Consider the following 26215-nt stretch of genomic DNA (forward strand, 5'->3'; position numbering starts at 1 on the left):
CCCTTACATCATTGAGTTTGCCTTGGCAAATCGCCTATTAGGTAGGTGCGAGAGAGAACGCAATGAGAATCCCACAGTTTTGAGCATGCTTCTTCCATGTGAGCATGCAAATATGTGAACCAATTTTAATAAAGCATGTAGTCTGAAATGCAAATATCAGTCTCGGCATGTGGGCATTGTTCTTTTGGGAAGATTCGGGAGCGTAGAACCAGAACCCCCGCCCCTACCGTTTCCTCCCCAAGCAACATGTGCAAATTGCAAATACCGTGGGCTCTCCGAATTGTATGTACACGCGCTACCTGCACGAAAGCCTGCCTTTCTACGCAGCTCTTGTACTTCCCCCTTCAGTCGTGCATTACAAGGATGACCATGGGGGGGGGGGGGGGGGAGGGGGGCAGAATAAGTATTTCTCAGACAGCAAAAGGAATAGATCTGCAAGTTGGCGAGTATAAACGATTTGGCCACTGTTAACAGTCTGCTGAACGACCACAGCATTATGGGTTCAGTAAGTACAGAAACGGAACAACGACCTTTGCAATGCTCCATCGGTGTTCTTCCCGTCTGCATTAAATTGCTTAGCACCTCCAATTCTTTAACAGCTTTTTGGGGGAAGGCTTTTGTTTGATTGCTTGGCTGCAACCTGTCCTTGCATACTTTTGCAACCTGCTGCTCTTTGCAGCGAGTTCTGCTCCCAAAATATAGTTGCTCGCAGGATTGTAGTAGTTGAGTGCAAGCCCCGCCCCTTGAGCGTGGTGTCAGAGCGAAATAGAAGCTCCGGTTGGTCGGGTCGACGGACAACATCTGCTCGACTCCTTCATTCAAGTGACACCAGAGCTGCCAGGGATATTTGAGGCACCATCCTTTCCCTTTCCCGGCCACTTCTAGCACTTGTACCCGCTCTGATCGTACGCGTTGAGTGCTTCTGTAAAGATCCGGGGAGCTCTCGACCGCTTAGCCCTCTTTGCAAAGAGGCGAGAAGTGAGAGGGGGCGAGGCCTTCAAGCGGTGTGGGTTGGAAAACCAGGACCATGTGTGCGGAGTGGTTAGGAAGATTAGTTACCTTGGCGTTGGTCTTTGCAAGCTTTGAGCCAGCCGTGGGCACAGAAGCCACCAATCCACCGGACGGTGCCCAAGACAGAGCCCCTCACCAAAAAGGGCGACTGTCTTTGCAAGATACAGGTATGTGTTTTGTGTGTGTGTGTTTTCCCGGCGCATTGGTGTGCGGTTCGAACTTCCGAAGGCGTTTTCCATAGGAATCCGTTACTATTAATATCTGTGGAGTGTGGTTTATGAGATGCGTTGCCCTGGTATGAGCGTCGTTATTTCCCAAAGAAGGGTGACAAGCCCCAAATCGGTAAGAATACAGAGACGCTTCCCGGCTGCTTGGGAAGCTCTAGTTCGCCAAGCACGTGTTCCCCCGTTTGAACTTCGGAGGCAGGCGCCTGGCCGCTCTTCCAGCCAGTCAAGTGCCTTAAATAGGCAAAAGAAACCTAGCACAGGTAGAAATATAGCATCAATGTGAAAGTGGTCATTAAAAACGGAGAACACCTGCTTTGTATGGTGCTTAAAACAGAAACAAAAGACTTTAATAACTAGGAGCACGGGAGCGCCCTGTGTGCCTTTGCGCGTTGCAAACCTGGTCAGCTCGAATCCTTATACGTGATTCCGGAGGCAAAAGTCAGGGAAGGGGGAGCATGTGCTAGTTCAAAAGATGCTGCCGGAACCCAGGTTAAGCATGCGATTGAAGCGGGGAGGGGCACACTTTAAACGTGCAAGGGTAAGTACAAGGGAGCCGAACCGCGGAGTTCCCTTTTCTGCCGAGAGGCGTGCTATGATGCAGCTGACCACGAAGGTTTCTGTTCTTCCCTTCTCCCTTCTGTGATCTTTTTGATGCGCCTTTTGCACAGATGACACAATGCAATGTCCCTTCCTTGGAGGAAAGGGATCCTTAGAGAGCCAAGCTTTTGACTCAGTTACAAGGCATAGAGGGAAAGAAGCAGAGGGATGTAGTCTCCCTACACTCACACTCACCCTTCAGCTGTGCCCGGGCTGCCTGTCCAGATCCTTTAGTTAAATACACACACCAGCAGGAATGCACAACTGCCCATTAGAGACTCCACGTGTGAATCACAGCTCTGTGCAGTTCTCAGGATGCTTGCGCCAGGACATGTGATCGGAATCCTTCCTGTCCCACCAGTGCCAACGCAAGCACTACAGCTGGGTTCCTGGATGCACATGCATGCTCCCAGGTCCAAGCGGACACACTTATACAACACTTGACAAAGAGCCTTTTTTCCCATTTTCCTTGTGCAGCTTCTGTGTTGTGTATGAAACACGACACAGTGATGATCTGCCACTGACCAAAAGGAGATAGCACAATCCATGGTGACTTTTGTACACCCTGGTCCAAGCATGTTCTTTTTTAAAAGAAAAACTTCTGTCTGTGGTCTTTAATTATCACTTTTCAATATGAGCTTTCTTTGCAGGATATTAAACCCAAGGCTGGCTTGTATTCAGCCTTTGTAAGTCCTAAATTCTCTTTTGTCTTTCATGAATCCAAATAAAAGTGTTCGCGCGGGGGGGGGGGGGGTGTGTGTTTGAAGCAAGCGATCCAAGGAAGAAGGCTGGCAATGTGAGAATATTGGCTCTTGGGCACTCAGCGTTGTCGCTCATAGCCCAGTTTGAAGTTTCTCTGCAGCTTCTCCTGTGGCTTCTTTGCAAAAAAAAAGTTAATTCAGAAAATGGTTTATTAGGTATGTATTTTGATCGGAACACATTCATCCAATATCTGGTGGAGCTGCTCTCTTTAGAAATATTGTATTGCACAAAAAGGAAACACAGATTGACCATAGGCTCCTATGCCTGAATATTTAAAAGTTGGCTGTTTTATCACAGCTACACGATCACCAAGTAGCAAAGCCCTTTTATCACACAGCCTGTTCCTGTTATGCTTACACTGATATGACTGTGCTGTAAAAATCCAAGGAGTGTGATAGCAAATAGAGCATCAAAATGTATTGGCAAAGAGGTTTTGTCCTGCATCAGGGCTGGGGGAGTGGGTTGTAAGTGGCTTCAGTAATTTAGAGGACATGTGCTTATTAAAACGTTTTAGAAATTGACTGATGGTTATTCATTTCCAGCTGAAATCCAGCACTGCCTGGTCAATGCTGGTGATGTGGGATGCAGTGTGTTTGAGTGCTTTGAAAACAACTCCTGTGAGATCCGAGGTTTACATGAGATCTGTATGACATTCCTTCACAATGCTGGAAAATTTGACGCCCAGGTAAGCATAACAAAACTGAAAAGTGTAACAGTGAGACAAGGCTTAGAAGTTGCTAATTTTTAATTAAAAGAGTTTCTTTCTTTGACCCAACTCCCTGTCTCCATTTATGTGAATTCATTTCTGTCTTAAAATAGTGTTTAGAAATGTCTTTCTAACATTCTATCTCGACTTTATCGTTCAATCTTCCCCTTTTTAAATGCCCAAACACATGTGCTATAGATCCGTATCAAGTCTTACCAAATTTTTTTTTGGGGGGGGGGAGGCTTTACCAGTTTTTTTGAATGGGACCAAAGAGGAGTACTTAGTTGTAAGGTATGTTATTAAAGCTTATAAAACTAAAGATTTGCTGTACTAATAAACTAACCCATCATTTCACATGTACTTGGCTACTATTGCTTATAATAATTGCTTGTTGAGAACATAGACAAAAGTGCATTTGATACATATGCTGAAGGATGACCTTTTTTTGTCCCCATGAACAATTCTGATTGATGAGACTCACAATCTAAATATGATTTAAGTGTGCAGGAGAGAACCAGATACACACAGTAGAGGTTCCATTGCTGAAGACACAAGCCATTGTTTAATATTGTTTTAATTGCTTATCTATTCAGTGGTGGGAACTACTGTAAAACCAGTATCAAAACCTGTAATTTAATTGGATCTCATCCCAGATTCAGGGATCTTAGCACTGCACGAACAGAATGGTCCAAAGCATTTTGACTCCTCCTGAGACAAATGGCACCTTCTAGCTTAGTGAATAACTTAATAGTAAATTAAATGGCTAACTATGCTGTTCTGACCCGGATGGGCCAGGCTAGCCTAATATTGTCAGGTCTTGCAAGCTAAGCAGGGTTGGCACTGGTTAATACTTGGATAGGAGACCACCAAGGAAGTTCAGGGTTGATACGCAGGAGCAGGAAAAACCTACAGAGTCACCATAAATCAGCTGCAGCGTGACAGGTCTCTTAACCACTACCATGCTGCCCTTTAATACCATCCGAAATCTGCCACTTCTGATAGGAACCACTTAGAAGTTCTGGGTGCCAGTTTATCTTAAGGATTTGATCCTGAAGGCATAGCTGCTGACATCACTGAAGACGGTGAAGTGTCTCTCCGGGCATGGATGTATGTTCTACTAAAGTGGAGCTTCTCAGTCCAAACACAGCATGTTAACCAGAAATATTTTTTTTCTGCATCAGTTATGTTTTGCCGAAGTTTAAATCTGGCACACTTTCTATGATTGGTCAAATAAATTTCAGCAGGTGAATATTAGACCGTAAAGGCATCATATGAAACAGCCCCTCTCTAGTGCTGCTTTTTTCAAGCTTTCCCTTGGCTCTCCACCAGTGTCAAAGTACATTCCTTAGGCAGTGTGTGGTATTAAGCTTGCCTTCTTTGTTTTCTCTCCAAACCATTTGTGCATCACTGAAGCATCCTATTATTATGTCTTACACAGCTACACTCCCATTTCAACCAGGAGGGAAGGAGAACATTACGATGGGCCAGTGGCATTTGGCTTCACTAGGCCATTTGCAGAATATGTGCATATGTGTGCGCTTACTAAAGATTGCAGTCTTAGGTTAGCAGTGCTTTACTTAGAGTATTAGGAGGGAGAGCTGTCTTGCAGACGGTGGTGTTCTGTTCATTAGGGGTACAAAAAGATCCTTTGCTTTGAAAACAGTTCTTCCTAGAGATACTAGGCCGTATTTTCTGGACATGTGAGGATGTCTGGTTTTGTTCACAATTGCTAAGCTGTCCATCACTGCTTTTCAGACAGGTTTGACTTGGTCCCTTCCTTGGTCATTTTTTTAAAAAAGAGAATAGGAAATGCTCATTTTCCATTACAGGATTTGAGGTCTTTTCTGTGCATTCAAATGCCATTAGGATGCTGCCAGGCTGTCTCATAAAGTGAAGATTGCATCATCCTCATTATTGTTGAAGTTGTTCTAATTTTTGCTGTTGTAAAAGGTAACTGGCAGTGCAGACCTATACAGAGTTGCACCCTTTTAAGTTCATTAACATCAATGGACTTAGAAGGGCGTAACTTTGCAAAGGATGGCATTATAATAGAACTGAATATTGATGCCTTGGTCAGCAGTGAGCCTTGCTCCCTCCATGTTCTTTAAGACTTCATTCTATTTATTTCTGTTGCAAAGAAAGGCGAAACAAAAGGAACATGCCTTCTCATGCCCATTATAATTGCAACTGAATTATGTTACCTTTGTGTAAAAACATGGTTAGAAGTAAGAACAAGTGTTTAACCCATATGGAGCACTGACCATTAAGTGCCGGTCAGCTAGGATGACCAGAAGCTTACAAGGAATGAGAGGAATGCAGGAGCATTGCCAGTTGCTTGTCATTCACCAGGGAGAAGAAGAGCTTACCAATTACAAGGAGAATGGTAACACATTAGTGAAGCATGACTGGCTTTCCTACTTTATGGAAGAGAGGAGCTGAAATAGGGACTTGTTCTTTGAGCATGCGATCTGGTGTGCATTCGGCAGATCACAGGCACCACAAAAGTTGCATCTTTCAAGGATTTTGTTTCTTTTGCCCAGCCTCACTTTTTCTCTAGTCCTTTCTGGAAGCTTAGAACTGCAAACACACTGCCTGTAATGTATATACTAATGGCAGAGCGCTGTGGGAAAACTGCTCTGAGGATTGGATTTGTCATATGGACAGAAGATCTGTCTAGATTGGTATAAGAAGGAGGGTTTGTTCAAAGGTTAATTTTAAGAGGGAAGGTAATTATTTTTATTATTATTACCTTTAATTTATATCCCGCCCTCTCTGCAAGCAGACTCAGGGCGGCTAACAGTTCAAAACGTCAAACAGTAAAATACAGTTAAAACATTTTAAATTTGTGTTTGCACATGTATTATTGAATTTGTGTTTCCATATGTATCATTGAATACTAAAAATTGCACACTGATTCATTTAGCCATAAGAAAATTTTAAAAAATGATGTAAAGCACCAGATCCCCAGTAGAAAACCTGCTTAACGCCTCTCTCCTCCCAGTTTCTGAGTTTTCTCTAAACTTTGAAATTTCAGGATCTTACTGTTCTAAGACCTAGAAGACTTATTCACTACTGCGTGCCAGTACCAACCTCTGCTTTTGTGCAGTGTCTGTGTGCATGTATAAATATATAAATAAATTGTATCCCTGGAATCCCACCTTTCTACCTCAGAGGGACCCAAAGCAGCTTACATCATTTTCTTCCTCCATTTTATTCTCACAACAACCCTGTGAGGTAGGTTAGGCTGAGAGTGTATAACTGGCCCAAGGTCACCCAGTGAGCTTTCTTGGCAGGCGGGAACTCAAACCTGGTCTAACAGTCTAAGCACTATATCACATTATGTTTATAAAATAACATCAGAATAACCATTTCAGTCTCAAAAGAAATCCACAGCAGAACAATAGAGAAGCAGGTAGACTGAAGTAGAGGAATAACAACCAAAACTAGAGTTTAAAACATTTGGGTTCAAAATGATGGTAGGCAAACCTCTCTGAGGAAGGCATCGTAGAACTGTGTTGTCACAGCAGTCCCACCTGCCTTGGCTCTGATGATCAAGAAACGACAAGGCCTTAGCTGAAGATCTTAGAGCAGATGTCCCCACTGTCGTGACTGTGGGTGCCATGTTGCCCATTGACCCCTTTGCTGGTGCTCACCAAGTATGTTTAGAGAGTGGCTGGGGCCAAATAAGGCTTTTGTCCAGCAAGGTTTCTGTCTGGCCAATGGAGATTTGATCAGCTATACCAGGGGTGGCCAACGGTAGCTCTCCAGATGTTTTTTTGCCTACAACTCCCATCAGCCTCAGCCAGCATGGCCAATGGCTGGGGCTGATGGGAGTTGTAGGCAAAAAACATCTGGAGAGCTACCGTTGGCCACTCCTGAGCTATACAGATTTGTAAAAATGGAGCTATGGCAGCCATTTTGCAGTGTGCTCTGCCTTCTGCAGCAGCCATTTTGTGCCTATGCCCATCACACTCTTGTCAGAATTCCAGAGATGCCCACAGGCTCAAAGAGTTGGTGGATCCCTGTCCTAGAGAACAGGCAGGTTCATACAGAAGATGGTATCTCGGGCCACTCAAGACTTCCAAGCGTCAAGCAAACCAGAAGCCACTGTAGATTTTACAGATTGCATCTAGCCATGTTTTTTTCAGCACTTCCCTGATCTTGCACTAGATAAAGTTTTCAAGGTTGTTAATGCAGTGATGCATTAAAGTAATCTAACCCTGATATGACCAGAGTATCCTCTCCCCCCCCCCCCAAAAAAGGAAAAATGCAGCAAGCACACAAACTCAAATTGGTGAAAGGTTCTTCATGTTATGAATGTCACTTGGTCATGCTGTGATAAGGCTGAATCAAAGAGTATTACTAAGCTATGGATCTGATCCTTTGTGGGAATACAAGCCAACCATCCTGTCATGGTCAAGCAAATCCTCCCATCAGCTTTCTGTCTGAATTGAGCTTCAATTTTATTAGCGTACTTGAAGGCCATTACTGATTACAGTTATCAGCACATCCACCACTCCTCTCATAAGGAGGAGGTAATAGATGTGTCATCTTACTCGGCATCTTCAAATGACCTCAGCCAGTGATTCATATGGGGTGTTCAGTAGCCTGGAGGACAAAATGAAGCCCTATAGATAGATACTTGGTAGCATACATACCAAAGAGAAAAGTGAGAGCATCTTGTAATTTATCTTCCGGATAGGATCAGAACCAAACAAACACAATGCCTGTGGCGCTCCTGAAAGGTTGGCATCAAGCTGCTGAGCAGTCCAGGAGTATTAACACGGTTCACTTCCCCTGTTGAGTGACCAAAGGACATGTATACCAGATCTGCATTGAAAGATGGATCAAAGCAGGTCCCGATAGCTGGGATCCTCCAGAATAAACTGGCTACCACTATGACCTTCTGCATCTTGCTCAGGAAGGGGAGATTCATAACCCACCAATAGCTGAATTAAGGCTCAGGGAGAAATGTTTTATCTTGTAGCAAACACTTGCTGTCATTAGTTTGATGTTTGTGGTTTGTGTGGTTAATCATCTTGCCAAAGAGGCTTATCTTTCAACGCCAAATTAATATTCTCAGGAATAATTTCACTATGCACTGCAAGCCTTCTGTGATAGTATCCCAGAATGCAGTTGGCAATATTTTTGAAACCAGTGAATAGATCAGCCAAGTAATCACAATCAAAGGAGAATTTCAAGCTGTTTGCCACATAGATCACAATAGCCCCTCCACACACACACACACACACACACACACACACACACACATTATTGCCCTCTTCCAGTATCTGCTGACCACTTTGGTGGTTATATAGCTCCATATTTTTATGTAGTCTTCAGTACTATTTACTCCATTGTCATTCCATGCCTGTGACTGTGAAATCACACAGACATAAAGAGTGAATGGGAGAAACTACATCTTCAACAGAATGGAAGGGACCAATTTGAACAATGCACACATCTCCGAATGGCTACTGAAAGGGCTTCCATGTGACATGGCAGTGTTTACATGTAGGGAAACTTCCTGTCTAGTTCAACCAGCGGGAGTCTCCACACCTGTAACATACGTTACTAGTGGTCACTGACATTGACATGGAGAACCTGTATTGCACCTAGGAAGCCTTGTGACCGAATGGCTTTCAGATATTTCAACCCCTCCCTCCTTCCATTCCTACCTGGAGCAAGCTTTCCAGCCATTCACACATAAGCATAACTTCCAGAGGTGAACAATTGTGTATCATTTCTCATGTTCAGTGGAGATGAAGTACAAATGTGTTTTTTCCTCCACCTTTCTTCAGGGGAAGTCTTTCATTAAAGATGCTCTGAGATGCAAGGCTCATGCCTTACGGCACAGATTCAGCTGCATCAGTCGCAAGTGCCCCGCCATCAAGGACATGGTCTTCCAGTTACAGCGAGACTGCTATGAGAAGCACAATCTTTGCTCTGCAGCTAAAGAGAACGTCCATGTCATTGTGGAGATGATTCACTTCAAAGACTTGCTGCAACATGAGTAAGTAGGCACTTTGTAGAGCATGGGGCCATAGCAGAATGTGGGAGGGAGTCTCACATGGAAAACCTACCTCCTCTACCACCAGTGGCTCCACTGAATACTGATGGCATTCCTGCGGGGATTATTTTTCTCTCTTTCCAGGTGAAACTGCAGATCCCCTCAGCTTGTTGATCGGAAAATGTACATAGAGCTAGTGGGGACTAAATACCACAGATGCTGTTTCCAAACCACTGGTGTAATTTATTCATATAAATAGGTCATGGGGTGGGCTCTGTACTAGTAAGATAATGTGTTGGTCAGAGCAGAGAGGGCTTAAAGGAATGCCATTCACAGCAATTAAGAACTCCGCCATATCAAATGTAAATGGCATTGCAGAAAGGTTATCAACAGCCTTCCCACCTCGAACCTGTCCAAGGTTTCCATTCTCAGATCTAGATTTACCCCTTCCAACCTGAGTGCTACTTCATACATTGTGGTAAGGTACATCCACATCTTAGATGGCTTCCCAATTTCATATTTTGTCTACCACCACACGAAAGCTTACAGAGGGTAAAACTTTGTTGGTCTTAAAGGTGCTGCATGACTCTGCTTTGTTCAGTTGCTTCAGACCACCACGACTGCCCACCTGGATGTGTTTCCATACTGTTCAGGTTAGAAAAAGACAGAAAATGTAGTTGCCTCACAACACTGCAGGACAGAATCCAGTAAAGTTTTCATTGTGCACTGAGGTTTAAGGTAATGTGTGAAGTGGCTTTGAATCAGTATCCTACAGGCTTCCCATGTGACTATGGATTATATTTATAATTTAAATTTATAGACTGCCCTACCCTTGAATACACACAGCTCAGGTAGGTGAACAATAAAAAAATTCATAGATAATAAAACGATTTAAATACATAGATAAAAACATTCTCAGATAGCATTCGCACTTTGCATTCCAGTTATGTCACTGCCCCATGGGAGGGTGGGGAAGAGGCAGGAAGAAAAGGGGGGCGAGGAAGGAGTGCCAGTAGGATGGTACCTGTTACTGTCCTCACCCTAAAGCCTGGCGGAATGTCTCTGCCATGCAAGCCCTGTGGAACTGTGTTAGGTCCCGCAGGGCACAGTTGTTGTTTGGCAGAGAGTTCCGCCAGGTCGGGGCCAAGGCAGTAGATTGTTCTCTCCAAAACATAATGCTCTTTGGGGGACATACCAGAGGAGACGGTTCCAATAATATGTGGGTCCCTAACGGCTCAAGGCCTTAACGGTCAATATTAAGATCTTGAACCTGGCTTGGTACTCCACGGAAAGCCAGTGCAGCTGGTGTTGCACAGGCTGAATATGTGCTGTCTATAATGTTCCAGTCAGGACCTGTACTACTGCATTTTGGACCAGTTGGAGTTTCCAGATCAGTCTTAGGGGCAAGCCAACATAGAGTGAGTTACAGTAGTCTTATTTGGAAGTAACTGCTGCATGGATTACTGTGGCTAGGTGAGGGCAAGACAGGAAGGGGGTCAGTTGCATTGCCTGCATAGCTGGAAGAATGCCAGCTTGGCAACATTTGTGATCTGGGCCTCCGTTGAGTATGTAAAACTATATTTTTGGACAAGAATCAATAGCCCTCAGATAATTTCACATTATACCCAGGATTACAAGCATTGTAAACACAAGTCCTGGTTAACTGTAACAATCAATATGAATACTTTTGAGACAGGTGTTCCTGGTGTACCTTAACTCAAAATATTGGTTAATAGATTTTTTTTTATAACTTTAGTTATAAATCCACCCCACTGTTGGAGTTTGGCATCTCCAGAATTTCACCTTCTTAACTAATTAATGTAATAAGAGATAAAGGTATATATACAAAAACAGTTGGTTGAGGGTTCATTGGAATAATTGTTACACACTACACAGACAGGAACTTGGATGTGTAGTTAAGAACAGGGGAGGTACATGTCAAGTTTAGAGATGTAAAATTTCCAGAAATTTTGAAGCTCGGAAAAAAACCCCAGTTTTTTTCCGGGGGGAAACGGAAATTTTCAGAAAAATTGGGGGAAAAAATGCTACATTATCACTTCTTTTTTCTTTTCCAGATTGAAAGTCATTCTGTTGCTTTAGGAACATAAAATATTACTATGGACAATTTTTCTTGGCATGAAATTATCACAACTAGCATATTACAAATATAATGTTTCTAAACAATTATTAGAATTTACTTTTTAAAATAATATTTATTTGTCATTGTAACAAATGGAGCAATAATCCCCTAAACTGTTTACTAATTTGTGTGGAACAGACAAAAAACCCTCCACAAAACAATTTTTAAAAATCCAGAAGTAACAATTGTTCATATTTCCTCTCCACAGTATGAAATAAAAATAAAAAACTCATTCTCATAAAAAGAACTGAAGAGGGGGGAAAGTGTATAGAAGGGAGCGTAGGACTGTTTCAGTGAATGGGCATGACCTAGGACTTGCTTGTCCTCGGGGCACGGAAATTAGAATAATCTGATACCATACATATTTTTTAGAAATGATTTGGAAAATATTTGAATACCTAGTCTTAAAATATTTTATTCATCATGTTAAAATAAAATGTTCCATAATCAATTTTTTGTTTCAATTTTTCAGAAAAGGCTTCAGGAAAAAAATGTATTTTTACGTGCCTTCACCTCTCTAGTCAAGCTAGGTATTATTCATGGTATTTTTGGTATATCAAAGAAAAATCAAGCTATACTTTCCATCTTCAAAAAGTTGCATATGGTGCTTCTAGCATTCTGAAACATACAAACATTGAGGGAAATGCTGCTAGGTGAAATAGGAACACTAACGGATCATACTTATCCTCCTTTTTGCTATAGCACAGGATAATCATTGTCAAATATGGAGGCGGGCGAGAATGGCCATCTTCGCAAACACTTGAATCCTTTATACCAAGTTTCGTACATACACAGAATCATATTGAGAGGCAAACGTTTTGCGACTAGTTGGCCCAGTTCTCTAACATACCACGGTATGGGTATAAATACTTGTAGTTACCCTTCTGAATCTCCATAAAACCTCCTTTTCCCCACTCCAACCCAACAGAGGGTTACAAGACTGATCCTCTTTGGAGCTAGTAAATTCTGAGGGAGGCTGGTTGTTAGACCAGGATACACTTAAAAGGAGCATGGTTTTGACAGCTTCTGCATCCTAAACTGTGGATCCATTTGTTACTGCTTACTAAAATTAACTGTAAAGGGACAGTTCTCTCCCTCCCCCCACTACCAGATTGCCCTTTAGTCCTTCCATGATTAAATTTTTGATTGAGGCCTTTGCATCACTTAGGGGTGAGACTGGCATGGAAGCATTAATTTGCTCCGGTATTAAAAAGAGAGGCTCATCACATTGTATAGCAATTTAGGCACATCAGTCACTGAATCAATGTGGGAGAGACTCATGTTTCCAAATGATATGTGATATTTGCAGTTTGGCGGGCACAATTCGAAAGCTGCATTGCACACACTGTTGTATGCAAGCAGATGCTGCTCCGTTTCCGTCTGTATTGGAGAGTGTTCCATGTATGAGTCTCTTTTGCATAAGTAAACTATGATTTGGTGCTGCCCAGAAAAGGATGGTCCCCCCCATTCTCAAGAAGTTCCTAACTGCCCCCACCCTCTTGCATCAGGCCATTTACCTGTAGAGTGACTCCTTTCATACAGAAGTAGAACTCTGATTTGTGAGTGTTTAGTTTACCTTTCAGATTTTAGCCGTTCAAGTGACTTGTTAACATTTCTCAGCCCTCCGCAGCCTCACTTCAGCATCTGGCATTTGTAATACAATTAATAATTTATGTGCTGGGAGAGAAGTTGGAACTCTTCTACCCAAAACTTACTCAACTCACAGGGCTGAGTACAGGGAAGAGAAAATAATTCCAAAGCTGGATTCCTTTCCAGAAGCTGGAACTGGGTGCAGGGAACTATTTTTCTGCCCCTTGTTGTATAGAGGTGGCACTGTGGGATTGACAGACTCTTACCCCCCAGAACAATACTGTTAATTTGATGGGTGGATGTGTGTTATATTCTAGTGTTGTTTTATATAATAACTAGAGGTTCTGTTAGTATTATTGAATGCTATCGGGAGGGGGTGGGAATTAGATCAGAGAGGAAGTTAGTTAGATATAGTGGGGTGGATTAACTGTTAAGTAATGTGTATATGTTAGTTATAGAATTGTTACTAGAGTTGTTGAATTTAATTTGAGAACTTAATATCTTTGGTGCTTATTGTAATGCTGTGTCATTGTCTCATGGGTGTAAGTAGAGGCAGGAGCACTAAAAGGCTCTGGTTGAATTTGGGAGTGCCAGCACCAGACTGGGGATCCCAGTGAATAGGGGTGAAGGGAGGTATGGTGGTGGTAGAAGGTCTTGAAATGTAAGAATATGCTAATGCTCAGTTCCCTTCCAACCTTCATTCCATCCGAAGATACGTAGGTGAGTGGGCTAGGAATTAAACCCTCCTTTGACACTGATGCTCCCAATGCCACATTATATCACAGTGCAATATGCATAACCAAGACTTGGACATGGAAGGGCAAGACAATTGCCTTAAAAGAGCTGTCCCCACCAGGTTTCTCAGTGCTCCAACAGTCTCAAAGGGCGGTGTGTGTGTGTGTGGCCATACTCATCCATGAGGGTTTTTCCTTCAGGGCACTCTCCATCCCAAAGATCACTGGTATTGATTGTGTAGGTTTGGTGCGCAGTGTTGAGGAGACTTGGGCTGTTTGTCTGGTGTACCAAGCACCTAGCACCCCAGCAAACAGCCTTACAAGCCTGCTCAAAGCAGTGGTAGGCAGGGCTCTGGAGTTTCCAAGGCTGTTAGTCCTGGGAGACTTCAAGATCCATGTTGATGATGCTGCCTTTCTGAAGGCCTTGGACATAGTGTCATCCATGGCAGCACTAGGACTTTACCTGATTGTACCAGGCCACACACAGGATTTGATCTTTGGTATAGGGATGGGGATGGATCTGATTGTTAAAGATGAGGTGACATGGTCAGATCACTTTGCTCTCAAGGCTGGTTGAGTGTTCCATCCTCCTCCCACGTAGGCAGCGAGCAGATTTATGTTCACCCACGGAGACTAATGGCCTCAGGTTTCAGAATGCTCTGTGGGATCTGACCCCCCCCCCCCCAGTGATTTACTGGGTGAGCTGTTAGAGGAGTGGAACTACTGTCTCTCTAAAGCCTTTGATGAAATTGCCCTCCAGTATCCTCTTCACTCCTGTCTAAATTATAGCCCGGTTATACTTCAGAACTCAGGAGGATGAAACGGGAGTTTAGACAACTAGAGTGAGTTTGGCAGCGAACTCATAATAAAGCTACAAGAGCATCTTATAGGATATTTATGAAATCCTATGAAGTGGCATAGTGGCATCTGCTAAGAAGGAGTTCTATATAGCCTCCATCATGTCCACTAGCTCTTGCCCAGCACAATTGTTTAGGGTGGATCCTTGATGTCTCTCACAGAGAGAACTTAAAACTACATGGAATTTGGCCATTAGCTGTGAGGTGTTTGCGAGCTTTTATGTGGAGAAAGTCTTGTTGCTCTGCCAAGACCTCCTAGCTGACATTGATATGGTAAGTGAACTGGAGGCTCCTTGGTCAGTATGTGACAGCTTCAGCCAGCTCTCCTGGGCTGATGTTGACAGGATCCTGGGTACTGTTAGGCCAACCACTTGCCTCGTAACTAGTGAAAACCAGCAGTGAGAGGATATGGGGTCCCCTGGTAGACATTATCAATCTGTCCCTGGATTTTGGGGTCTACCAGAGGGATTGAAGGTACCGCTCCTTAAAAAGCCAACCTTGGTTCCTTTAGATCCTCCCATTTACTACCCAGTTTCGAATCTCTCATTTCTGGGTAAGGTAATTGAGAGAGTGGTTGCAGATCAGCTTCAGAGTTTCCTGGAGGATACATCAGCCCAGCTTCCACCCTGGGACAGAGACAGCATTGGTCGTCCTCACAGATGAACTCCGTAGGTAGTTGGACCAAGGCAAGTCATTGCTTTTATTAGTATTAGATCTGACAGCAGTGTTTGACACAGTTGATCATGATCTTCTGACCCCACTGCCTTGCTGATATTGAAATCCATGGAACCATGGCTTGCAGCGGCTTATCTCATTTTTCCAAGGTTGCGGACAGAGGGTGGCACTGGGAGAGAGGGTGTCCCCTAGGTACCCCTTCTATGTGGGGTTCCCCAGGGGGCAGTCCTCATCTCAGTGCTATTTAACATCTTCATGTGCTCCTTTGCCCGACTGGTAGGAGTTTTGGGCTGGGATGTCACCAGTATGCTGTTGACACCTAGCTATATCTGTTGATGTACAGACAGATGGAGACCACCCTAGCAAATCTGGCTATGGGGCTGGAGGCTGTGGTGGAATGGTTGAAACAGAGCTGGCTGAGACTGAATCTTTTTAAATCCATGCAACAGCCACCTCCAAATTAGACTACTGTAACTTGTATATATGGGCCTACCCTTGAGACTGACTCGGAAACTCCAGCTGGTACAGAATGTAGCATCTCAGGTCCTTGCCTGGATACAGCACATGTGCATCCAATGCTGTGTGAGCTGCACTGGCTTCCGGTGGAGTACCAAATCAGGTCCAAGGTCTTGATGTTGACCTTCAAGGCCCTTAACAGCCTGGAACCCATGTATTCTTGGAACCATGTCTCCTATAGAGATGTGAAGGCCCGGAAAAAAACCGGGAAAGTTCCAGTTTTTTTCCTGAAGCCTTTGTTTTTTTCCGAAAAATTTGGAAAATTGAAAAAAAGATAAGAAATTGATTATGGAATGTTTTATTTTAACATGATGAATAAAATATTTTAAGACAAGGTTTTCAAATATTTTCCAAATCATTTCTAAAAAATATGTATGGTATCAGATTATTCTAATTTCTGTGCACTGAGGACAAGCAAGTCCTAGGTCATGCCCATTCATTGAAACTTAGTCCTACACTCCCTTCTATACACTTCCCTTCCCTTCAGTTCTTTTTATGAGAATGAGTTTTTTATTTAATACTGTGGAGAGGAAATATGAATAATTGTTACTTCTGGATTTTTAAAAATTGTTTTGTGGAGGGGTTTTTTTGTCTGTTCCACATAAACTAGTAAACTGTTCAGGAGAGTGTTGCTCCATTTGTTACACTTACAAATAAATATTATTTTAAAAAGTAAATTGCTTGTAATAATTGTTTGGATACCCTATATTTGTAATATGCTAGTTGTGATAATTTCATGCCAAGTAAAATTGTCCATAGTAATATTTTATGTTCCTAAAGCAACAGAATGACTTTCAATCCGGAAAAGAAAAAAAGAAGTGCTAATGTAGCATTTTTTTTTTTCAATTTATCCGAAAATTTCTGGTTTTCCCCAGAAAAAAACTGGGGTTTTTTTTCTGAGCTTCAAAATTTCCAGAAATTTTACATCTCTAGTCTCCTAATATACCCCCAGAAGAGTGCTGGCCTAACGGATGTCTGACTGTCCTTGACTAGAGACAGGGCATTTTCACCAGGCTCCAGTCTAGTGACGCTTTCTGCTGAATAATAGCTATGCTCTGTGGGACTTGTTACAGTTCTACAGGGCTTGTAAGTCAGAGATGTTCCACCAGGCATTTGATTAAGGACAGTGACAGTTGAATCCAACTGTCACTCCCCCTGTTTTTTCCCATGAGGCAGTGGCACTGCTGTAAATCTGAAAACCATCTTTTTAGGCTAGCTATTGTGCTTTTATTAGTTTTAAATTTTTAATCTTGAATTATGAATTATTATGTTGTACATAACCCTAAGCCCCACTTTGGCAGGGGAAGACGATTAAAGTGCAATGAAAAAAATAAATATGCTAAAATCTCCCCATAGCCATAACATCTAATCACTTGATTTTTCTAAAACTAAAAGCTTATTTTTCCAGGAACCCATAAGCACAGAAATCAAACGCCATATTCCATTTGAAATTCTGTCCATGTGTCATCAGAAAATGAGTCTAGCTGCCATTTGCTTTGTAATATTAGTGTTATATTTACTATAGCAGTGCCTACAGGGCTTGTTCTGGTAACACAAATGCAACAGACATATCCTTACTTGTATTTCTAAATGTTTTATGCATGAGCAAAATATCAGCCAATTTTGGACTATGTTGCATCATGCCACAGCCATACAGGATATGACTATTGTTGTTATTTTTTGCTGGAGGATGGCATAGTGCCAGGTATGATAAGGTTTTGTCTTTGGATTAGACTGGCACAAAACATTTATTGACTCATTCTGCTTTGGAGTCGCAAGTCTGTTGCACGCTGAGTGAGATAAGGAGTAGGGTTTGCATTCAGAGTACCATAAGAGGAGGTCTGTCAGAAGAGAAATTTCTCACTTTCCCTTTCCCATTGTAGCCCACTAAGCTGCCTAAAATACTGCTTATGGGAGACAGGGGGCCTTCAGGTGCTGTGGGAACAAAAATGGGGGTAGGTGAATTTTTCCAGCACTCATGGCTGTGAATTTGCTGTCTGTGTTTTGGCTGTGGAGTGCTGTGTTAAGTCTGAATCCTTTAAAATTGGTAAATTGTGTATTTTAATCTGCACTTCAGCTAATTAATGCCAATATCTTCTTCTTCTTCTTCCTTTGCAATTGGTCGCTACACTGCACACCACCTTTCCAAGGATGTAAGGGAGAGGGCAGAGATGTTTTAAAATAACAAGGGGTCTGCAGTGGGAACTGGCAAAAATCCCCCTCCACTCCTTCTGTCAGAAATATGTTCTGTTAGCAGATCGACCCCTGTGTGTCTCAGATTCTTTTGTGCTCCTGTCATTAAATCTATAAATAAATACGATTGTAAATGGGTAATAGGTACACATCTGCCAGAACTTTGTTCTGGGTAGCCCTAGGCTCCTCCAAAGGTTATCAGGGATACTTCAGTTAATCAGTATTGATTGGAAAGTTTTTTTGAAAGACACCATGTCCAACGTTCCTGTTCTGGTGGGCAGCTGCAGGCAAATGCTGGGCATAGGTTTTTGCTCTCAGTTCAGGTAGGACAAGTCATGTTCTCAGTTCAAGTAGAACAAGTCATGTTCTCAGTTCAGGTACAACAAGTCATGTTCTCGGTTCAAGTAGGACAAGTCATGTTCTCAGTTCAGGTAGGACAAGTCATGTTCTCAGTTCAGGTAGGACAAGTCATGTTCTCAGTTCAGGTAGGACAGTGATAAGGCTCAGTAGGCTTGGCCACCACTGCACATAGGCTGTGTGCATCCTAGGACACAAGCTAGATTCCTGTGCAGTGAGCTGGAGTTCTGTGAGCAAGGATTCTTCAGCAGATGTTGATATGAAAAGGGCTTTCTGAAGGTGGTCTTGAAGAGTGCCGTCAAGTTGCAGCTGACTTGTGGTAACCCTATAGGATTTTAAAGGCAAGAGATGTATAGAGGTGGTTTGCTGCTGCCTGCTTCTGCATAGCAGCCCTTTCTTGGTAGTCTTCCATTAAGTACTAATGATGGCTGATCCTGCTTAGCATTGGAGAGTTTATAAGATTGGGCCAGCCTGGACCAGGGCCAATTAGGGTTGCCAGTTCTGGGTTGGGAAATACCTGGATTTTGGGGGGTGGGGGGATAGCCTGGAGAAGGCAGGATTGAGGTGGGGGGAGCTTAGCAGAGTAAGAGTCCACCCTCCAAAGCAGCCACTTTCTCTATTGTCTGGAGATCAGTAGTAATCCCAGGAGATCTCCAATCCTCCACCTAGAGGTTGACAACATGGTGAAAATAGAATGTTTGAAAAACATTGTCCATGTTCTCCATGTAGAGGTAAATAGTTGCATATAACTTGCACTGCTTGATATTTTCAAGATGTATTTAAAAAAAGGCATTGCCCCCCAACATAGATTTCTTCCAAGTGTCCTTATCCTCAGGAAGGCACTTTTGCACAGATCCTAGCCCTGGGCGTTTTCCCTGTAGCGGTGAGAACTAGGTACTATGATTAAAGAAAAAACAAACATTAAATTCTCAGAATTCTCTTACTATTCTTCTAGACAGGCGAGGAAGCATTGCTTCTCTTCCTCCTTTGTTTAGGCCTTTGGATTAAATAACAGTACATGTAGACAGTTGTGCAATGCTTTGCTTAAGTGTGGGGGATTTTCTGGCTGGCCCAAGCCAGCCAGTGATGAGTTTGTAGCCTGAGGAATGAGATCAAATCATAGAGTACAAGTTAACCATAAGTACATATTACATGTTCTCACAAGAATCCATATACAGCAGCGCTTTCAGCTCTGTAGGAAACTGTCTCCTTTCACATGGGAAGAGGATTGCTTAATATTTAGCATCCCTTGTCTTCATTAATAAATCAGAGGAAAAGGTTAACGATGAGAGTAGGTGATTGGCAGCAGAAAGGACTCTTTTCTCCCCACAAAGCATGCACTAGAACAATTACCGAGATTGTCAGTACTGCTGAGTCCAGATTTTCCAGCAGTTGTTTCCCCAAGCCACAATTGTGTGGTCAAGGCACACCAGTATAGTAAAATTTTACCCTTCCACCTATAGTATTGTGCTGTGTATTTAAGGTGCCATAGCATGTAAGGGTATAGCCTAACCTGCTTTCAAATTTTGGAAGTGATGCTTTCCAACAGCCAATTAAGCAGTGGCTAGCAAAGAAATGGCTTGGCTGATAACTCTTTGTTTGATTTCTTGGATAGTCACAGAATGCTAATCCAGTTTACTAGGTACAAGTATTATTGGGGAGCTGAATTATGCATCATTGGGAAGACTTGTGACCCAGAGTTCGCTACAGTTAAGCCCAGAGACACAAGGAAGTCATTTTCTGAGCCTCGTCTCTGAGCTAAACACTGAACATTGGTGAAGAGCCCAAAATTAGCTTTGTAAATGAGCTAACCGATGGTAATGCAGTTCTCAACTCCAGAAGCAAACAAAATATTTCCACAATCATGGCACATTGGCCATGCAAGCACAGACTCTACAATTTTGAATTTGGATTGTAAAAGTGTGGGGAAGTGACTGTTAAGTGACTGGAGTTATATTTTTCCCCACAAGAGGATTTGCAAGGAATTTGGTTTCCTGATGGAGCTTTCTATCACCACATTTTCAGCAGGATACAATAATCTGCAATTTCGTGACTCAAAAACAATACCATGCTAGTTCAGATGGGCAATAGTGTATAGATGTGAATGAAGGAAGCATTTGTAGGAGAAGCCCTACTGAACAAAGTGTGTTTCAGAAGAAACTCGCATAGGATCAAATTGGTTGGTTAAACTTGAGATGCACATGTGTATCTGGTTTTGCCATCCTAAAAGCAGGGCTTTTTTTTTAGCAGGAACGCACAGGAACACTGGCTTGGTGTCAGAGGGTGTGGCCTAATAATATGCAAATGAGTTTCTGCTGGGCTTTTTCTACCAAAAAGCCCTGTGTGAAACAATGGTGATGTCAGGGGTGTGGCCTAATATGCAAATAACTTCCTGCTGGGCTGTACAAAACGCTCTGCACAAAAGCTTTTTGAAACAATACTCAAATAGGACAAGATTATGAAATGTGTATGAAGATTTCCATCACACCTTTTTATTGTTCAATTGCAACCACTAATCAGATTAGTGTAGGCGTGTCACACCATTTTTCCTGTATTCAAACAGCTCCTAGAGCCACTTTCAGTGATATTGCTTGAAATAAGTAGATTACCTGTATGTTGGCGCTCATGTGCCAAACAGCAACTCCAAAGGGCTGTCAGAGGTCAGGAAAAAGAGTTAAAACCCCATCCCCTCAGTGCAGCCTTGAAGCTCTGTCCTTAACTTCTGTTCACCAATTAAAATGTGCTGAAGATCCAAAGATCTTCCAGAATCTCACCTGGTCTGACCTTGATTCTAAAACAATACTGCAGCCATTTTATTAGGGCTGAAGATGGCTTACTAGTTATTTTTAATGCTGTTTATGATCCCCACACCCTAAAATGAAATAAAAACAGTATATTTTCTACAGTCCTTAACTGACTTGTCTAGGTAACAAATGAGAATAGCAGCTCAGCTCTTCCATTTCCAAGGCCTTCAGCTGAGGATATGGTTACTTTTTTCACAACTACAAAATTACTAGTGTGTATTCCACAAGACTCAGTGTACTCAGAAAGGTCACTAGATTAGTTCAGTTCCATATGAATTTTTGGTAATGTTTATAATACTGTTAGAGATAGGGGAGAGTTTCTAGAACCAACAACATTCTTGTAGCGCAAATAAATGTTAACAGTTTGTGCCAGTTAACTAGGCTTAATACCAGTCATAAACGTTGAAAATAACTATGCTATGAGGCAACTACCCACTAATTTTTTCCCTCACCACTAGTGGTATTTTGTCAAGTCTCTAAGTTTGAGGTCAAAACGATATACTTCTTACCTCTCAAATGTGATCTGATCATGTTTCTAGAAAACCCATATTGTGGTTCCTAACAAATCTACAATTTAGCGTAGTACTTAGCCAAACCACTATGTTCCATATAAGGGCGAAACTGCACATTGAGTTCATCTCCTTTATGCTATGTGGTACAAATTATCACTATTTGGATGTTGTTGTGTGGGCATTTACCTGCGTCTGCCATTGTCATCCAGTAATGTGGAATGGAAGCAAGGATGTGTACTATACAACAATATCAATGTAATGAAGCAAAAGGGGAAAAAACTGGGCACAGGTTGCCATGTTTTGTGGCACCCCATGTTCCTTTTAAAGTGTAGGTACACTTTTGGCTATGGGAGATAGAGCACATATTTTGGCTGCAGTAGATCCCAGATGCAGTCTTTGGATTTTCCAGTTTAAGGAGAATGAAATGATTACTTTTTCCTCTGCCTGAGATCCTGAAAAGCTTCTGCCAAATGTAATATATAATGCTGTGCTAGATGGACCAGTAATTCTGCATTGGTATAAGGCAGCTTCATTTAGTTCTTCAGTTCTGCTTTCTTCAATGAGAGCAGCAACGGGGCTCTATAAAAATAACTAGGGGCTGGAGCTAGACTAAAGTGGCAATTTATGCTGTTTCCCCCCTCCCTGCTGGAGATCCTCCTGAGGGACCCCATCCCTCAGGAACAGCATCTTGTGGTAATCAGTGAGATACAGTGAAAGGGGAGGAAACAGAAAATCCCATTCTGCTATTGGGAAATTTAGTCTGGATCCACTCAGGGCCATGGCCTCTGCAGGGTCACCCCCAGGCTGCCCCCTCCCCTTTTTCTGTGCCACTGCAATGTGGTGCCGCGCTGCACCCACCCCACCATGCTCAGAGGAGCAACACCAACCTCCTGCTTACCCACTTTGGCAGGCATCTCTGTAGCGTGTACTGTCTGAATAGTGAGCAGGAAGAGGCTTCACTCCCCCCTCCCTTCCTGTTCTGGAAGGGAGGGTGGAGAGAAGCCTCTTCCTGTTGTCTATTAAGAGAATGCAATGCTGGCCGAAGAGGGTAAGCAAGAGACTAGCATCGCCATCGCTCCTCTGAGCGTGCCAGGGGGGGTGGGCAGGCCACCTTTTCTGCCCCCCCCCCTTTGGCATGCTCAGAGGAGCGAGGCTAGTCTCCTGCTTACCTGCTTTGGCCGGCATTGTGTTCTCTTAATAGACAGCAGGGAGAGGCTTTGCTCCCCCCTCCCTTCCAGAACAGGAAGGGAGGGGGGAGTGAAGTCTCTTTCTGCTCCCTGTTCAGACAGTACACTCTACAGAGATGCCCACCAAAGCGGGTAAGCAGGAGGCTAGTGTCGCTCCTCTGAACTTGCCGGGGGGGGGTGGCCTGCCCACCGCCTAATTGCCGCTGCTAGCCAGCAAGCAGGCAACCGTGGCAAAGCAGTTTGGCATTTGTCTTGGGTGCCATGGGGGGAGAGCCCAATTCATCACCCCCCCTCCCGGCACCCTAGGCAAATGCCTAATTTGCCTAGTGGAGGTGCCAGCCCTGGATCCACACCTAAATATGTTTCCGGTCTAAGGATGTCAGCAAGTATAGGAGACGAAGCAACACAGAGAGCTACATTAGCCTTCGCACAGGAAACTCAGCATTTGTGTTGTGAGCCACCTTGAGCCTGCTTCGGCGGGGAGGGCAGGATATAAATAAAAAGTACCGGTATTATTATTATTAGAACTAAACAAAGTCAAAATTTCCTGAGTACTATTAGTAAAACCATTGCTTCAAAGCAGGACATTAATATAGCACACAAAGTATCCACATCTTCAGCAAAAGTAACTTTTACATCTCTAGATATGCGCATGCTTTGGAAATGCAAGATGAAGTTGATAATTTTGTATGCCAGCAAAATTAGCAATATTGTTGACCACTAGCCAACAAATGTGATCATCTTAATGGAATTGTATTGGTGTGAGTAATGGAGGAGAATATAAGGTTGAACAATCCTACACAGATGGCGCTCAGTGGCCAAAAGCAACCACAAGTATCCATAGGGGCCTTGATATACCTCATGATTTTTCTGCTTGCCTGAGACTGCAGAGGCAGGAAGTTCCAAGAAACTGAGGGCCATAATGATAGATCCAGGTGGGCAGCCATGTTGGTCTGAAGCAGTAGAACAAAGTAGGAGTCCAGTAGCCCCTTTAAGACCTACAAAGTTTTATTCAGAATGTAAGTTTTCATGTACATACACTTCTTCAGATGAGGAATGAGGCCATGTCTGGCTGATGTGCTGAAGTCATTTTGTGTGTTGTTAGGTCTGAGGTAAAAATGACCATTTGCTTACATGTTGGTGTATAACTTGCTGTTCCTCTGTAACCACCTTCCATTCTTTGATTTTTTTCCCCCTTAGACCATATGTCGACTTAGTGAACATCCTGCTTACTTGCGGAGAAGAGGTCAGAGAAGCCATCACACAGAGTATCCAAGCACAGTGTGAACAGAATTGGGGTAGCTTGTGTTCTGTCTTGAGTTTCTGCACTTCAGTCCCACATGGAGATTCTACCCTGGAACCTGAGAGAAAACCAAATGAAATCTTCAGATTGCCTGCCAGCCAAGGGGACATCATAATCCACCCTGAATCTGACCCCAGAGAGAACTCCCGAAGCACCAGAGGGGAAAGAGGTGGCAGGATCCCAATGAATGCTCACACTCGCTCTAAAGCTGGGAGTCACAATCCCAAAATGGCCCATGGGATCATTGAACAGGCTGAAGAACTGTCTGAGTTCTCTGACATCCGAAGGTGAAAGGAGGAATACAGCCCTTCCTTCCTCCTCCACCAGAAACTTCCTCCATTGAGTCCATTTTCTTATCTAGGGGCATTCCAAAAATATTTACAATATAGAGGGGTGGTGTCAGGCACAGGGCATTGTGGGAAGTATGACTGTGTCAGTGTAGGTATTCTAAGCAACAGAGGAACAGCAGTGGCTATTAGTTATTGATTGTATCCAGCAAATTCAGTCTGTAGGTGCAACAGATTGTCTTCATTTAAATTATTTTATCCCTTCAAAAGAGGACATGAGGTTGGACGCAGGGAGTCATGGTGGTTTATTTCTTTGTTTATCAGGGATAGAGGATGGACTTGTCTGAATTTTCATTTGTCCACTATTAGCTTGATGTCTATGGTAGGTTCAGCATTTAGTCTCTAGGCAGAAAATAATCAGTTTGCTGTCTGTCGGAGGCCACAAGGGGGCTACTAAAATGGAGTTCTATATTGAGGAGCTTTCTGCTTCAAACTAAAACAGTTTCTTTGAGCCATTTGCTCTTGCCTGGGTGATACCACCTGCCTTAAGTGTCACTTTAATTGGTTTGTGTGGATCACTGCTCATCTTTTCTCCCTATTGTTACAGTCTCCTCTGGAAATCAGGTGATTATATAAACAAATTATAGCCAAGGTGATTGGATCTTTTCAGCTGCCCTAATTTTCACGTCAGCCTGTTTTTCAGCAGATCTTTGAAATGCCACCTGGCTTCTGACAAAAGCATGTTTCTAAATATGGGTTATGGATGCATGCTTGTTTATACATGCCGTATAAACATGGATGCATGTTTGTATATACATGCAGTAATTTTTGGAGGTTTTATGAAAATCTCTTCTTTTTTCTGGCTACTTGTTATCACAACCATGGAGGTTGGCAGGAGGGGGGTGGGGGGGACAGTGTTCGAAGCCTGACTGAAGTGCCAAAGAAATGGTAACACTGGTAACCCAAACACTACAAAATTATTTAATCAGGTTAGTGAACTGAAATAAGCTTAGTCTTCCTGACATTTAGTCCTAAAGACAATTTCTTGAAAATAAAGACGTTTATTTTTTTTTTAAGATTTACTTCCAGTTAGAGTGCTTTGGATTACATTATCTTAAATCCAGAGTTAATACAACACACTCCACCTTCACGGTTAAATGTATCTGTTTATCATTTCCTAAGATCATTCAGAGTGCTGCAGACCTCAGCCACTTCACCTGAAAGGATGGACAGTAGGTCTTGAATCCTAAGAAGCAGATAATGGGGAGAAGCAAGTACATGCAGATTTTCTGCATCTCATCAGTAATTTCCCAACAGCAGAAATCCAGTTTCATAGACTAAAGCCACGGTCCACAGGCTTCTTGTACACATTGATCTCTCATGTGCAAGTGAACCCCCTACCAGTTTAATGTCAGTGAAACTGAGCATACATACATGGAACAGGCCCTGGGGCACCTTTGGAAACAAGAATCACAGGATGCCAAGCCATTCTTCCTTTGTAAAACTTAATAGAAAAAGGCTCTGAGAACAACAGAATTTTAAAATCAGCCAAGGAATTTTACATTATTTCTAAAGAGATCATTGTTCCCATTGAAACGACCAACTAGATGAGGAACAGTGTATGGTCCCCTTACTAACCTGTAGACTCCTGATTGGAAGGTCATTCATGACCACCTCACCGTGCCATCCATCACATGTAGGCAAAACCTAAGAAGGCCTGCCAGCAGGTCCATTTTCTCCCTTTACT

General features: G+C 42.9%; 1 protein-coding gene across 1 annotated transcript; it reads left to right on the forward strand.

Moving 5' to 3' along the window:
- The first annotated feature begins 736 nt into the window (after positions 1-736).
- Positions 737-25147, forward strand: STC2 (stanniocalcin 2). Its single transcript, XM_060240572.1, has 4 exons — positions 737-1178; positions 3140-3282; positions 9105-9316; positions 24079-25147. Exons 1-4 carry the CDS (start codon positions 1028-1030, stop codon positions 24470-24472), a joined length of 900 nt encoding a protein of 299 aa, XP_060096555.1. The 5' UTR covers positions 737-1027; the 3' UTR covers positions 24473-25147.
- Positions 25148-26215: the final 1068 nt, after the last annotated feature.

Source organism: Heteronotia binoei, chromosome 5, assembly GCF_032191835.1.
Source record: "Heteronotia binoei isolate CCM8104 ecotype False Entrance Well chromosome 5, APGP_CSIRO_Hbin_v1, whole genome shotgun sequence".
In the NCBI taxonomy this organism is placed as follows: Eukaryota; Metazoa; Chordata; class Lepidosauria; order Squamata; family Gekkonidae; genus Heteronotia; species Heteronotia binoei.

What these genes read in the sequence shown, in the direction of transcription:
- STC2 (XM_060240572.1), top strand. Translation starts at nt 1,028, where the DNA reads ATGTGTGCGGAGTGGTTAGGAAGATTAGTTACCTTGGCGTTGGTCTTT. An exon ending in ACTGTCTTTGCAAGATACAG is followed by an intron (nt 1,179 to 3,139) that starts GTATGTGTTTTG and finishes ATTCATTTCCAG; the next exon opens with CTGAAATCCAGCACTGCCTG. An exon ending in CTGGAAAATTTGACGCCCAG is followed by an intron (nt 3,283 to 9,104) that starts GTAAGCATAACA and finishes ACCTTTCTTCAG; the next exon opens with GGGAAGTCTTTCATTAAAGA.